At 43.0% G+C, this 15677-nt stretch overlaps 1 protein-coding gene across 1 annotated transcript in view; it reads right to left on the reverse strand.

The window, feature by feature from the left end:
• Positions 1-1148: 1148 nt before the first annotated feature.
• The window catches only part of LOC141171979 (phospholipase A2 inhibitor 25 kDa subunit-like), a 37041-nt gene continuing 22512 nt past the window's right edge, over positions 1149-15677 (reverse strand). Inside the window, exons 2-5 of the mRNA XM_073655728.1 lie at positions 11838-11951; positions 7509-7655; positions 3477-3614; positions 1149-1514 (exon numbers count right to left, since the gene is read on the reverse strand). Of these exons, the coding sequence (XP_073511829.1) occupies positions 1327-1514; positions 3477-3614; positions 7509-7655; positions 11838-11951 (587 nt within the window). The 3' untranslated portion in view covers positions 1149-1326. The remainder of the gene's footprint in view (positions 1515-3476; positions 3615-7508; positions 7656-11837; positions 11952-15677) is intronic.

Below are 15677 nucleotides of genomic sequence, written 5' to 3' on the forward strand. Positions count from 1 at the left end.
TAAATATTTCTCTTAGTCTGTTTACACAATCCATTAAGAACAAGTATAGAAATAACATCCCAGTGTAGTTACAGTCCAAAGTGCATTTATTAAGTCTTTCTGTGTGTATTGACTCAGCAATGGGCAGAAGAATGACTAAAAGACCAGTGCAGCACGATGCAGAGATTTCCTATGCTTTTTGGTGCAGATTACATGTGTCATTTGTCTAAAGTACATGTTTAATCAAGTTAGTTTTATTCAGAAAAAATGCATAGGTATTTGCTGTTTTTTGCACTTCCCCATTGCTTATTATGGTGAAAAAATGATTCAAAATGCTAAATTGGCATGCTGCAGTTTTTCAAAACAGAGCAGTTTTCCAATTCAGTCAAAAGAAAAAAAAATCAACCATGTGCATGAGATTTCTGTCATTTCATAGCTTTAGTTGGAACTGTAAAAAAAGCAGCTTTTAATTTGTATAAAAAACACAGCAAAAAAGAAAAGTTTCAAAACTTCAATGTGTGAACATAGCCTTAGAAAACTTCATTAAAAATCACTTGAAACTCTTGAAAATCAAGCCAGATTTTCCAGCTTTAAAATATTTGATTTTAAATAAATTAAAATTCTTTACAATTTCCAAGAATTTGTCGAATTTATAATTCCAAATTTTGGCAAATTTTATTTGGGCAAATTCTGGAAAATTTCAGCCAGCGTGAAAGCTTGGGATGTTGTCAAGACATCAGAAATTGCACTTAGGTTTGGTCAACGCTGGTAAAGAGTGATGAGGACACCAGTGGCCGAGTGAAGTGGGCGCCTTACGAAATATCGGTGGAACAGGCGAAGAGCTAGATGATTATTATAATTTACTGTCTTTTTAATCCTTTTCCAGGCTGATACATTTTTTATACTTCAGGGTTGGGAGATCTCAGAGTATAATAACTGTGTGTTTTGGTGTTTGTTTATTTTTAATGTATTTTTTTTTACAGCAATCAGGTCTCATTCAACTTGCGTAAGGTAATTATAACGTGAATCGAATTTCTCTGCAGATTATGGGCGAATCTTCCAAACTGAAGTTTTGGCAGATTCGCTCAACATTACTAATTCAGTTGTATATTTTTTTTTGTCTAAGTGGTTGACGTTTATTTCACAAAGTCATAAATCAGTAGAGGCCATTTTTTGTACAACAAGAGTAATTTTTTTAATAGATGCAGGAGGTCTATTGCTTTTATTCCTGGATATTTTACAGGAAAGATTCAATAAGAAAAAAAAAGAATACAATAGAAAATTTTTTACACCGTACATAGTTGTCATACTTTTTAGTTTAATGCATCCAAAGATCCCTGATAACTGTTAGAAGAACAAGTTCAGCAGCAAGAGACAGATGATGGCCGGAGTCAGGATAACTTGATGGACACTTATGCCACCACTGGTGCAGGTAAATTTCACATCAGCTAATGCACCGCCAACATTTTCTGTCCATTTGCCAAGATCACAGATGGATTTTGTTGCACACCCTCTGATGGCTGTGGAAAATGATCCTAAAAAGATAAAAAATGTAACTCAATATTATTTTTCATCTTAAAACATGGTCTGATCTGTAACTTGATCTCATTGGCAGTAGGGACCATTTACAGTTGAACTTTCACTTTATATATTTTCATGGAAAACCGCTTCATGAAAGATCATTTTCTTTTCTGCCGTACAGTATTCGGAAACAAGGTTTATGGAGTAAAGTTTATAGTAGTTGCTTAAGTTTCTAAATTAAAAGTTTGACAATAGAGATCGGCAAATTTATGCAAGTGGAATTTCACACAAATCCAGATTCTCTGGAATTTAAATGTTTTTAATTTACTCAGTGAGAATTTGGCAAAATGGTGACATTGTGCTGAATCATAGAAGGCTGCCAAACGGTTAATAAAACCAAATAATCACCTCCCTTCTCACTTGTGGTGCTCCCCCACTGCCAGCTGCTTGTCTTCTGTTTCCTTCATGCCTCTCCTTTCTGCAGTCACGCTCCACATTTCCGGCCAGCACTCTAGGCGTGATCAGGCCACTGTGCATCATAAGGACATGACATACGTTGCACTGGCATGATATGCAGGAATGTCCTAGGCCTGGTCACATCTGGAAGTACCAGCCTAGAATGAGGAGGCTGGAGATGACATTCGATGCCAGAAAGAAAAGGCATGGAGCAGCAGACAGCGGGCATTGGGGGTGGCGGGACAGGTGAGTGGTTTGGTGAATATTAGGGAAGTTTTTTTTATTATTCTATGGGGTCTGCAGAGACAGAGAAAGAAGGAAAGGAAGGGAAATTAAAGGAAAAAGCCAGGAAAAGGAAAGGGCAGGAAAGAAAAGGAAGGGAAAGGAAAGAAAAAGAAAGGAAAGGAAATGAGAGGGAATGAAAGGAAAGAAAGGCAAAGGAAAACAAACAAAAGAAAGGGATAAAGGAAGGAAAGGAAAATAAAACAAAAGAAAGTAAGGAAAGGGAAAGTAAGGGAAGGGAAATTAATGGGAAGAAAAAGGAAAGAGAAGGAAGGGAAAGGGAAAGGAATGGAAAGGAGAGAAGAGGGAAGGAAGGGAAAGGAAAGGAAATTAAAGGAAAGGAAAAGGACAGGAAAGGGAAAGGAGAGGAAAGAAAAGGAAGGGAAAGAAATGAAAAAGAAAGGAAAGGAGAGGGAAGGAAGGAAGGGAAAGGAAAGGAAGAGAAGGGAAATTAAAGGAAAGGAAAAGGACAGGAAAGGGAAAGGACAGGAAAGAAAAGGAAGGGAAAGGGAAAGGAATGAGAAAAGGAAGGGAAAGGAAAATGAAGAAAGGAAGCAAGGAAGGAAGGGAAAGAAAGCCATAGGAAAACAAAGAAAAGGAAGGGAAAGGAATGAAAAAAGAAAGGAAAGGAGAAGTAAGGAAGAAAGGAAGGAAGGGAAAGGAAGCCATAGGAAAGCAAAGAAAAGGAAGGGAAAGAAAAGGAAAATAAAGGCAGGAAAAGGAAAGAGAAGGGAAAGAAAAGGAAAGACGTAAAAATGATGGGAAAGGTAAGCAACAGGAAAGGGAAGTAATAGGCAAGGAATGGGAAGGGAAATGGAAATGAAAATGAAGTGTCTATGAGCATGTGCAGTAGGAATCTCTGCTACTGTAACCTAGAGTATAAGGCAAAGGATAATTTTTTAGTTTCAGGTCACAGCAGCAAAACTTCCTACAGCAAATTATGGAAAGGGTGGACAGCAGCCATTACACTGTACTATACTCATCACCTCCATAGACTAATCAATCAAGTCTTGCTAATTAACGGCATTTAGGAAATAAGTTATTTCAACATTTTTTGTATTTACTTATTTTATAATTGATGTTTCTATTTTCTTTTCACATGCACAGTACATCTCTTTTTCTGGCCTGAAGAGCTACCTTGTGCTCATTTCCAAATCATCTTATTCAGAGGACCCATCAGCCTTTGTGTTTGGTTTCCTTTTTAAAGTGATTTATAAAAGGTAAATGATATTTGGTACCTAATTTTGTTGTTTGGAGCAAACACATATGTTCAACCCCTTTACACTTCATTGTGTCTGAAGTGTAACACCAGGTGGAGTCAGAAGATAAGCAGGAGCGGCAGACCAGTCCATTCTCGGTAGAGTTCAGTTTAGGCACTGGAGTCGGAGAGGAGAAAAATAGAAATCAAATCAGATCTTGCTATTATTTATTTTACTCTATAAAGTTTTTCATGTTTAAACCTATGATGAATTGTCATCATTCATTCATCTTTCTCTTTGATAAAGGGTTTGTCCTTCTGCCCGAGCCTACAGAATTATAACCACAAGCACATGGTTTTGTCTAGGCTCAGTGGTCATCTTCTCCATCGACTTAAGCCAAGTTGTTCTAACTAATGGATCCAAGAAATAACACATGCTTCTCGGACATTTTCTATCAGGGCAAATATAAAGACAGAAATCCCATTTACGCTCAAACGTTGTCACGCATTTAAGTAGAAATCATTGAGCAGGAGTAAAATGCGAGTCCCAGCAGGATCACAATCTCCATTCTACTTCACCCTTAAAAGTGTTGGAGGGGCCCAAATTCAGGGCTGTATGTAGTCATTCATGCTCTTCCACTAAACTTCTCAACCATGTCTTCATGTACTTTGTGCCAGGGGCGGACATACCACCCGTGCAGCAGGTTCATTGAACGGGGGGCCACCGAGGGAGAGGGGGCCCCTCCAGCAGGGCCGCCATCAGAGCATGACTGCCCTGACTCCAGCATGGGGCCCGGCCGGTCGGGGCCCCCTCGGAGCCCCGTTGGGGCCCCCCTCATGTGCTTCTCCTCATAGGGTTCCCCCACAGGACCCCCCGCCGTCACATGACCGGAGATGTCCCTGCGCTCAGCATGGGCCCCCGGCCCCATGCTGAGCGCAGGGACATCTCCGGTCATGTGACGGTGCCGGCACAATGCTTACCCCACCCCGTGCCTCCGAAGCGTCTTCTGCGTCCTCTGACTGTGACGTCTCAGGTCAGAGGGCGCGGTGATATCACCGCGCGCGATCTCTCCTGAGCTGTCACAGCGCGAAGACGCGGGCGATGCTGGAGTCCGGATCAGCATCAGGTGAGAAGTGAGGTGAGTGTTTGACTTTTTTTTATGTATGGGGGAATGGGGAATAATATGATGGGGGAGAGTGGGTGTGACATCCTGCATGGGGCATTATATGGGGGGGTGGTGTGACATTCTGCATGGGGCATTATAGGGGAGGGGGGTGTGACATCCGGCATGGGGCATTATATGGGGGGGTGACATACTGCATGGGGCATTATATAGGGGTGTGTGACATACTACATGGGACATTATAAGGGGGAAGTGACATCCTGCATGGGGCATTATAAGAGGGGAAGGGGGAAGTGACATCCTGTATGGGGCATTATAAGAGGGGAAGGGGGGAAGGGACATCCTGCATGGGGAATTTTAAGGGAGGGGGGAAGTGACATCCTGCATGGGGCATTATAAGGGAGGGGGTGTGATATCCTTCATGGGGCATTATAAGAGGGGGAGGGGGGAATTGACATCCTGCATGGGGCATTATAAGGAGGGTGGGTGTGTGACATACTGCATGGGGCATTATAAGGAGGGGGTGTGTGTGACCTCCTGCATGGGGCATTATAAGGGAGGGGGTGGTCTGACATACTGCATGGGGCATTGAAAAGGGGGGAAGTGACATCCTGCAAGGGGCATTATATGGGGGGGGAGAGGTGACATCCTGCATGGGGCATTAAAAGGGGGGTGTTATCCTGCATGGGGCATTATAAGGGGGAAACAGCCTGCATGGTGCGTTACATGGGGGCCAATATTCTGTATGGAGTGTTATATGGGGGTCAGTATTCTGTATGGAGCGTTATATGGGGGTCAGTATTCTGTATTAAGCGTTATATGGGTGCCAGTATTCTGTATGCAGTGTTATATGGGGACCAGTATTCTGTATGGAGCGTTATATGGGGACCAGTATCCTGTATGGAGCATTATAAGGGGGTCAGTATCCTGTATGGAGCATTATATAGTGCCCATAATACTGTATGGAGGACTATACTGTCCGGTCTGCACTGTGCGCTGTGAGGATTCGCCGGTTTCTGAGCTATAGTAGAATTTACAATAGATATCGCTCATGTAATGTAGTAAGTGAAATCCTTGGCCTTGTACTATATATATTTATTTCTCTGTGGTATCTGTGCATCTTGAATCATGATATGTGTTAAAGGGGCCTACTGAAACTCTGTTGCCCAGGGCCCACAAGAACCTGGAGCCGGCCCTGGGGGTAAGTATAATAAGTTTTATTTTTTTTAAATACAATTAATTAACTAGGAGTGGGGGGAATCAGAGATGCACGGGGGGATGAGAGATGCACGGGGCGGGGGGGGGGGCCTTCATGCCCCCTATGAAGGGCAGGGGGGGGGGGCCCAAAAAAATTCTTGCACAGGGGCCCACTACAGTCTGTGTCCGCCCCTGCTTTGTGCACAGTCATAGGGCCTTTTCTCAAACTGTTCCCAAAAAGTTGGTAGCATTCAATTGTACAATATGTCTTAATTTATTGAAGCACTATAATTTCCCTTTACTAAAAGAATGGGCCATGGTTGACCCCTGATAACACCCCATAGTATTACCTATTCCAACAGTAAACTGTACAATGCAGTCAGGGGGTAACATTCTCCTGGAATCAGAAAACCCAGACCCCTCAATCAGACGCAGATAGAGAAGATTTCAGTGGTGGCGGCTTTACACCACTCCAACCGACAGTCGGCATTTTGCTTGGTGATGTACGGCTGCATGCAGCTGCTCTGTCATGAAGCTCCCGGTGGGGGGTAGTGTTTGTGCTGATACCAGAGGAGGTCTGGATTCTAGAGTTATGGGGTCAGCCGAGCGGTGGTGACTTTTCTGCCCTCTGTTCCTCAATACCGGCCCCCACACGCTCTATAACGTTACGTGGTCTCCACTTAATGGCTGAGTTGCTTTAATTCCTTCAACTACTCAATAATATCACTCACAGGTGATGGGGGAAGATTTAAGAGGAAGAAATATCATGGACGGACTAGTTGCCCTAGTGGCTTCTGGTACAGGACCGCCCTGGTATTAGTGAGCTCTTCACCACCATAAGTTCTGTCACATGTTAATAACGGCTGACAGCATGGCGGTGGACCAGATGTTATACACTGAGTGCGAGGGGCCAAATGTTGTACACTGGGGGGTGAGGGTCCAAAGGTTATACACCCATGATGGTGAGGGGTCAGATGTTATACACCAGAGCAATGGGGCCAGAGGTTGTACACCGGGAACAATGGGACCAGAGGTTATACACCGGGAACAATGGGGGCGGAGGTTGTAAATCGGGAACTATGGGACCAGAGGTTATACACCAGGGGGCTAATGAGACAGTAGAAGAAATAAGAATTCAATGATTAAGATATGTATCCCGATACTTTTCTTCATATAGTGTAGCCAGTATGATTGAAAAATAACATAAATTTACCCAGCTCAACGCATTATTTGCAATGAGGCAGAAAACAATTTTTACACACAAAAATAAATGTCCACATTTTAGTTAAAAATTTAATTCGGACTCTACATCTGGCAAATAGGATAAATCCCTGGATGAGTGATCCATCTCAGATGATCTAGTAGTTAAGTAACTTGAATCCCCTTTACAACTATGTCATTGCGTTAACTATAGACAACACTTTGTATCTGTCTTTGTTCATTCCGCTACTTCGGATTCTGCGGTAAAGCGTCAAGATGAAGCGCGAGTGATGTCATGGCATAAGCATAGACAAATAGGGAGCAAGGCAATGATTAACAAGGACGGCAGAAGGGATTTAGAAGGGGAGTGCAATTTTTTGTTCTTTTACCACTTTAATTCAGTATTGTGCACACCCAACCAACCAATGCATCCGTAACAAGGTGGAATCTTAATTGTGCTATGCTATTACACTTGGATCATTGAGTCAATCCATGATTTATTTTCCAAAATTACAGATGCAAGTATAAAAAAGCAGAAATGGCTTACTTACATGAAGGAACATTAGGAGTACAATCGTCACTGTTGCAACATGAAATGGCCATCCTCATATATCCATCCTGTATGGTCATGCTGCCTATCAGGTTACATTGTGATATAAGTGTGCATGACCTCACTAAATTCGTATACATTAATATACCTACAAATAAACATAGCAAATTAAAATGACTGAAATAGAAAAAAACAGTGTCCATTCAAATCAATGGGTTGCCATTTTACTGCAGGACAGGTCCTCTAGAAAGAGAAATAAACTCTCAAATCGGGGTAAGAGATGTGAATCCGGGACCTATTAGTTACAAATTCTCCAACATGGTTTATTTAAGTGTATTTTCTATAGCCAGCAATCTCTTCAATAGCGATGAGGGAGCACTAAAATTCTGGCCACTCGCTTGGTCTGTTCGGAAGTGAATAGAGCTTAAATATGTGGTTTGAAGGAGAGATTAGAGACCAGGATTACCCCAAGAGCTGTTCACTTTGCCATTTATAGATTCAAGCTTCTCGCCTGGCCAGCTTCTAGCAAGGCAACAGAAGATTGCATGTAGCGATGCCCACATATTTGAGCAGCCATGGTCACTCAAAGGTGATGGTGGGAAAGTGCAATTACTGTTGATGAGACACAATGGACAGAAAGTCAGGAGGACCAGGGTGCGGTAGTGAAAGACTAAGCGGTGGATGATGAAGTCACTTACCCAACCTGGCAAGGGGACATGCAGAGTGAGGACAGCAGCGCACAGGGGGAGGCGTAGCACCACAACAGGCAGTAACCAGCAGTGTGGTGGCCACAGACACAAGGCGGGCAATTGCTCCCCAGAACACTAACACGACGGAACTTGCCAGTACAATTGTTAGGTCTTCCCGAGTCTGGTTCTTTTTTAAAGACTGTTTAGATAATCCCAAAAAGGCCATTTGCACCATCTGCCAGGCCAACATCAGCAAGAGCACCAAAACTACCAGCCTGACCAACACCAGCATGGTCAGGCACATGAAAGCAAAGCACCTGACTAGCTGAGCTGAACGCCAGGGTCCAGAAACAGTGTCTGTGGGTGAAGCCACTGTTTGTTCCACTGTTGTGCGTGCACACCAATCCCCTGTCCATGGCACATGCGAATATGCCTCCCACCCTGCACCTGTCAGTGCACACGTGCAACCATCACCATCCACCATCCAGCCGCCACTATTTCTCCCGGTGTCATCCCCACCTTATACAAGAACGGGTCCCAGAATATTACCCGTACCGTCACCAGCGCAGTTAGTGGGAAGGACCGCCTAACCACAAACATGTGGACATGTGGCCAGGGACAATACATCTCACTGATGCATCACTGGGTTAATATTGTGGAAGTCGGGACCCAGTCGGACCCTGGGGCAGAACATGTCTTCCTGATGCATAGGATTGCGGGCCCTGGGTGAATCAAGCTTCAAAACAATGTTCACCAGGTAGACAGCAGCAGTATTCGGTCTCCTAGTCAATGAGCAAATTATTCATGATGCTAGATGCCCCATCTCCTTAGCTTTCTGGTATTTTTCTGAGGGAATGAGCTTGACTCCAATCAGCCAGTGATATTCCCAGTGAATTATGGCACGACGCAATGGTATTATCAGTGCCCCCTGTACCAGAAGTGAAGCCATCCACAGTTTCCTTCTTAGAAATTTTATTTGGTAGACTGAGTGGCTGCCAAAATACATTAGTTTCTCACAAAAGAGCTGAAGATACTGAGTGGCAGTAGGTGCAAGTTTCTCCAGCATGTTAGACCAGAGATTACATAATGGAATATGTTGGGAGATTATCTCACAAATGTACAGAGGAGAAAGGTTATGGATGGCTTTGTATGTCAGTGTTAGTAGTTTGAACTGGATATGCTGGGCAATTGGGAGCCAGTGAATGGATGTTATATATTGCAATCTTATAAATTGCTGGAGCCAGTCCATAGTAAAAAAGCAGCCATATAGTGTCCGGGAACCTTCCCACAGACTTTTCTTAGCCAGGGATGCTTCTTGGGAGGGTTAGATGGGCCTACCAGAGAACCGAAGACTCCTCCGGTAGACCCTGGCTTCACCTTCAGGAGAGTTCATAGTGCAAACCTTGGAGGTCATGATGATGATAAAGGCCACCAATTCCTTAGCTTGCTGCTGGTACTTTTCTGTAGGAGTCCGCTTGTCTCCAACCAGCCTGGAATATTTCCAGTGAATTATGGCACAACACCATGGTATTAGCAGTGCCCCCAGTACCAGAAGTGAAGCCATCGACTATTTTCTCCTCAGGAATGTTATTTGGTAGACTGAGTGACTGCCAAAATACATTAGTTTCTCACAAAGTAGCTGAAGATACTGAGTGGCAATAGGTGCAGGTTTCTCCAGCATGTTAGACCAGAGATTATGTAAGGGAATATATCAGGAGATTAGTTCAGAGATGTACATAGGAGAAAGGTTATGGATGGCTTTGTATGTCTGTGTTAGTAGTTTGAACTGGATGGGCTGGGCAATTGGGAGCCAGTGAAGTGATCTTATAGATTTCAATTTTATAGATTGCGGGAGCCAGTCTATAGTAAAAAAAAAAACAGATATAGAGTGTCCTACAGACTTTTCTTAGTCTGGGCTGTTTCTCGGCAGGGTTGAACGGGCCTACAAGAGAACTTGAGAATCATCTGGTGGGCCCTGGCTTCTCCTTCAGGAGAGTTCATAACACAAACCTTGCCGATGCTATGGGGTTCTTGAGTGGGGGAGAAGTGTGGGCCCTCAGAATCAAATCCTCTGGTGGGCCCAATGTTATTCAGTCTGACACTGTTTCTCGGTGAGAGTTGTATTTCACCACAGCCATATTCTTTAGCTCGGTGAAAGGACTGTCATAGTGGGAAACCGTATCTACTCCAGCTGTCATTTCTCCACCACCAGGTTCCCTGACGTTGTCTCACACCACCATGCCTGGCTGTATTTTCAGGCTGCTGTGCTACAGCTTTCAACAACTCTGCAGCGGTGTGCGATTTGTCACCTAAGCATAAGCATATTATCTTCAGCACAGCCTGTTGCCACTTGGCCGAGGCTGTGCTGCAGTGCTTCCAGCTTGTGACAGATGTGGTCATTTTGGAGATAGAGGCCACACAGGAGGAGGAGGTGCAGGAGCTGTACAATGTTATTACATTGAGATTAAATTGACGAGTCTGGTATTTATGCTAAAGATCCTGCTTTGTTTTTATATATTTTTGTTTTTGCATCTCTTCAAATGCGTATTGGAGTGCGTCCTAATTTTTTCCAGACCTTCTAATTGCTGCATATAGCAAATAACAGTAAAGGAGACACACTCTTTAATAATGGGAAGGATAATTGAAATAGATTCTATATCCTAGAATGTTAACTATCTTATCTGAAATTCATTTACGGGTGAGGTATCGCAGTATGGATAGCGTATTACACTGATCCAGCCAGGTATTATTGCCTTATACTGCGTGCTGCTGGTGCTGAAAAAAAAAATTAAAATCCATTCTATTCCCTATCGATAACACTGTTAGATGCATTTACAATAGGGACAGGTCATAGGTGGTATCATCAGTCCCAAATGAGTGTTCATTCTGGTTGCATAAATTTCTTCCACAGTCCATAACTTTTTTTTAAATTATTTCTTTGGCCTTATTTACAAGTCATTACCCTGGAAAGAATGTTTATTAACATTTTTGCCATTTTAGCTTATTTTTTGTATTTCTTTTTATTGTCAGTCTGTAAAACTGGCGTGATACTCTGACAACATTGTTCATAGATATGCTATTTGTCAGAAACCAACTGTGAATAGGTTTGAACACATAACTAACATACTTTAAATGTAGAGTGATATCTGACACGTTCCCAAAAATTTCTGTATTATTATAGCATTCATATGGGATCATGTTTGATGGCCACAGTTTCAGGCAGTCGCCTAATAGTATGGTATTTGTCCGTGACCAAGTGTCAATTAATTCAACAAAACATTGCTGGTTGACTTTAAATGGAGTGTAATATTTGGCACGCTTCGCAAAATTTCTGTATTATTATGGCAGTCATATGGGATCACGTCTGATGTCTATGGTTTCAGGCAGTCACCTAATAGTACGGTATTTGTCAGCGACCAAGTGTCATTTGGTTCAACAAAACACAGCTGGCTTAGATATGTGTCAAAAGTTTGCTATTTAGAATGTTTGATGAATAAAGAAGATAGAGATAATATTTTAGAAGGATTTTACGGGCATTCAGACATGGAGTTTTGAAGTAAGCATATCAGCCTCCTCAAGTCTATGAAATCTAATCAGTAATGTATGAGGTTTATATTGAGAAATGTAATGTTATAACTCACCAGCACGACTTTCAGAGTAAATGGTTCCACATGAGGATCCGGAAGGACAAGTCACGCTGCTGCCTGTGCATGTAGTCGTATCAGATGTACACTGCGTACACCGGAGAGCGTAACCTGAATCACAAACAGCATATCAGTCAGCACTTTGCTCTACAATGTTAAAGTATTTTCCAACACATATTAGAACTACTGCAAATTTATTTTTAGTATTTATTATTTTAGATCTTTTATTATTATTATTTAATAATTATTAATAACCAGATAATGAGCAAGTGAAAAATATTTCTGGCGCTTCCTTCTGAACTTTAACCCTGTCTATATTTAAGGAATAAGGAATCTGCTCTTGCGTTCTACCAGGAACACTTTCCATCGCTACTGTCATGACCCCTTCCGTTTTCTCCTTTGGGCATATAGAGATTTGTAAACGCTATGCAGGTAGCAGATTTATTCCATAAATGAATCAGAAAAATAAAATGCCTACTCTTAGTAGGTATTCACATGACCATAATAACTTGGAGAATTAATTCAACATGTTATTTGGTGTGATATATGATGAGCAAAAAATATAAATCAAAAAAACAAACAAAATATACTGTACATCGTTGCAAAATATTACAATTTATCTCACATAAAACAAAGCCTTAAATAATAATGTTAAAGGGGTTGTCTACTAATAGGACCACCTTTTCTCGAATTGGATGTCTGGTGCCGATAAAATAAAAACACCTATACTCACCTTCTGTGCCAGCGCCATTCCAGTGGTGTTGGCACTCGTGTTCCTGGGGTCTCGTGTGTTTTTTATGAGCCCTACGCCCAATCAGTGCCGGTTGCAGTGGCCTTGACTTTGGACAAATTGAACATCAACAGGAAGTTCACTTCCTCTTGCTGTTCGATTTTTCCAAAGGGAGGACCAGTGATGCCAGTTCAGATTGGGCACTGGGCTCACATGTCATAAAAACAACATGTGAACCCCGGGAACGTGAGTGCCGACATCGCAGGAATGGCGCCAGCATCGGAGATGAGTACAAGTGTTTTTATTTTATTGGCACAAAACATTCAGATCAATAAGGGGCTGTCCTAGTAGAGGACAACCCCTTTAATGAAAAAAAAAAAAAAAGCATTAGGGCTGCTATATAAAGGAGAGGCAAAAATGCAAAAATTTTTTTAAAATACCTAAGTATTATAGTGAATTATTAATGCGATCAACGAATTCCAGGACCAAGTCCCATTGTGGGTCTATAGGATGTTGGAAATACAAAATATCTTATTAAACGTAAAAAAAAGATAATAAATAATAAATATATATATATATATAAATCTTAAAATAAAAAAATATATATACAGTACAGACCAAAAGTTTGGACACACCTTCTCATTTAAAGATTTTTCTGTATTTTCATGACTTTGAAAATTTTACATTCACACTGAAGGCGTCAAAACTACGAATTAACATGAGTGGAATTATATACTTAACAAAAAAGTGTGAAACAACTGAAAATATGTCTTATATTCTAGGTTCTTCAAAGTAGCCACCTTTTGCTTTGACGACTGCTTTGCACACTCTTGGCATTCTCTTTATGAGCTTCAAGAGGTAGTCACCGGAAATGGTTTTCACTTCACAGGTGTGCCCTGTCAGGTTTAATAAGTGGGATTTCTTGCCTTATAAATGGGGTTGGGACCATCAGTTGTGTTGTGCAGAAGTCTGGTGGATAGACTGTTAGAATTTGTATTATGGCAAGAAAAAAGCAGATAAGTAAAGAAAAACGAGTGGCCATCATTACTTTAAGAAATGAAGGTCAGTCAGTGTGAAAAATTGGGCAACCTTTGAAAGTGTCCCCAAGTGCAGTTTCAAAAACCATCAAACGCTACAAAGAAACTGGCTCACATGAGGACCGCCCCAGGAAAGGAAGACCAAGAGTCACCTCTGCTTCTGAGGATAAGTTTATCCGAGTCACAAGCCTCAGAAATCGCAGGTTAACAGCAGCTCAGATTAGAGACCAGGTCAATGCCACAGAGAGGTGTGATGGTGTGGGGGTGCTTTGCTGGTGACACTGTTGGGAATTTATTCAAAATTGAAGGCATAATGAACCAGCATGGTTATCACAGCATCTTGCAGCGGCATGCAATTCCATCCGGTTTTCGCTTAATTGGACCATCATTTATTTTTCAACAGGACAATGACCCCAAAAACACCTCCAGGCTGTGTAAGGGCTATTTGACCAAGAAAGAGAGTGATGGGGTGTTACACCAGATGACCTGGCCTCCACAGTCACCAGACCTGAACCCAATCGAGATGGTTTGGGGTGAGCTGGACCGCAGAGAGAAGGCAAGAGGGCCAACAAGTGCTAAGCATCTCTGGGAACTCCTTCAAGATTGTTGGAAGACCATTTCCGGTGACTACCTCTTGAAGCTCATCAAGAGAATACAAGATTGTGCAAAGCAGTCATCAAAGCAAAAGGTGGCTACTTTGAAGAACCTAGATTATAAGACATATTTTCAGTTGTTTCACACTTTTTTGTTAAGTATATAATTCCACATGTGTTAATTCATAGTTTTGATGCCTTCAGTGTGAATGTACAATTTTCATAGTCATGAAAATACAGAAAAATCTTTAAATGAGAAGGTGTGTCCAAACTTTTGGTCTTACTATATACCTGACAAGGGCACAGGATGGAACACGTATATGTCATGATGGAAGACATATATACTACGAAAAGCGATATGTATACCAGGATGGAGCCCAGGGTGGGGGACATATATAACAAGATGGAGGACATATAAACTAGAAAGGGGCCCAAGATGGGGTACATATATATCAGGATGGGGAACATGTATACCAGGAAGGGACACAGGATGGGGGACATATATACCAGTATGGGGGACATGTACAGTACAGACCAAAAGTTCGGATGGGACTTCCTGTTTGGTCAGTGGGAGGATTGCTGCTGAGGAATGACGTGTTCCTGTGGAGCTCCCGGGCCGTAAGGCCTTTTGCTTACTCAGAGGGCCCCTCTTTTTTGTCCCAGGAGAGGGAGGTTTTTTTTGGACTATAGTAGGGGCTTGTCCCCGTCTCCCACCCCTCGGTTGATACCGGGGTTGGGAGTCCTGCTTTGTTTTTTTGTTTTTTGTATACTTTACAGCAAACTCTATTTGAACTTTTATTTAACTAAGTCCTGGCCATGAAGGGCAGCTCCCTCAGGGCCAAGCGGGCTAAAGAGGCCAAGGCTAAGCAAGCCAGGCAGGCACAGAAGGCCAAGGCCGGGCCACAGGCGGATGAGATCTCTCCTCCCGGAGAGGAGCCCGGTGCTTTCCGGGGCCCAGCAGCCGTCCATAAGGACTGGGGAGTCCAGGCTGAGGAGGAGCCAATTTCCACCTACAGCTCCCGCCTGGGCCTCTACCTCGGTGAGCACGGGGAGGCAATGAAGTCCCTGAAGCGGCTCAGGGAGGAGCTGCGGTGCGCCCAGCTGGCCGCGAAAAATGTTCCCCGTGGCCCAAGGATGGGCCTGTCAGCGAGGGTGAATGAGCTGAAAAGCTCGATAAAGATCCTGGAGGACCGGAAAAGCCAAATTGTCGCCAATGCGGGGCCCTTCCAAGAAAAACTGAGAAATGATGAACGTTTCATGGGCATGACCACCACCACCGCCGCCGCCAGAGGGGTCTGGCTGCCAAACCCAGGCAGAGGAGGAAGAGGAGGCCGAGGAGTCTGGTGTGATGGAGGAGGAGGAGGCGAACTTGGACAGCCTGCTTGGGGACCTGGTAAGTGCACAACAGCACCAGGTCACACACAGTGGGGAGTTAGAACCTCACCAAATTGCGCTCCCATCGGACGCCAGTAGTGGG

The sequence above is a fragment of the Phyllobates terribilis genome, unplaced genomic scaffold (assembly GCF_046119375.1).
Source record: "Phyllobates terribilis strain yellow unplaced genomic scaffold, ASM4611937v1 Scaffold_12__6_contigs__length_324123572, whole genome shotgun sequence".
Classification (NCBI taxonomy): Eukaryota; Metazoa; Chordata; class Amphibia; order Anura; family Dendrobatidae; genus Phyllobates; species Phyllobates terribilis.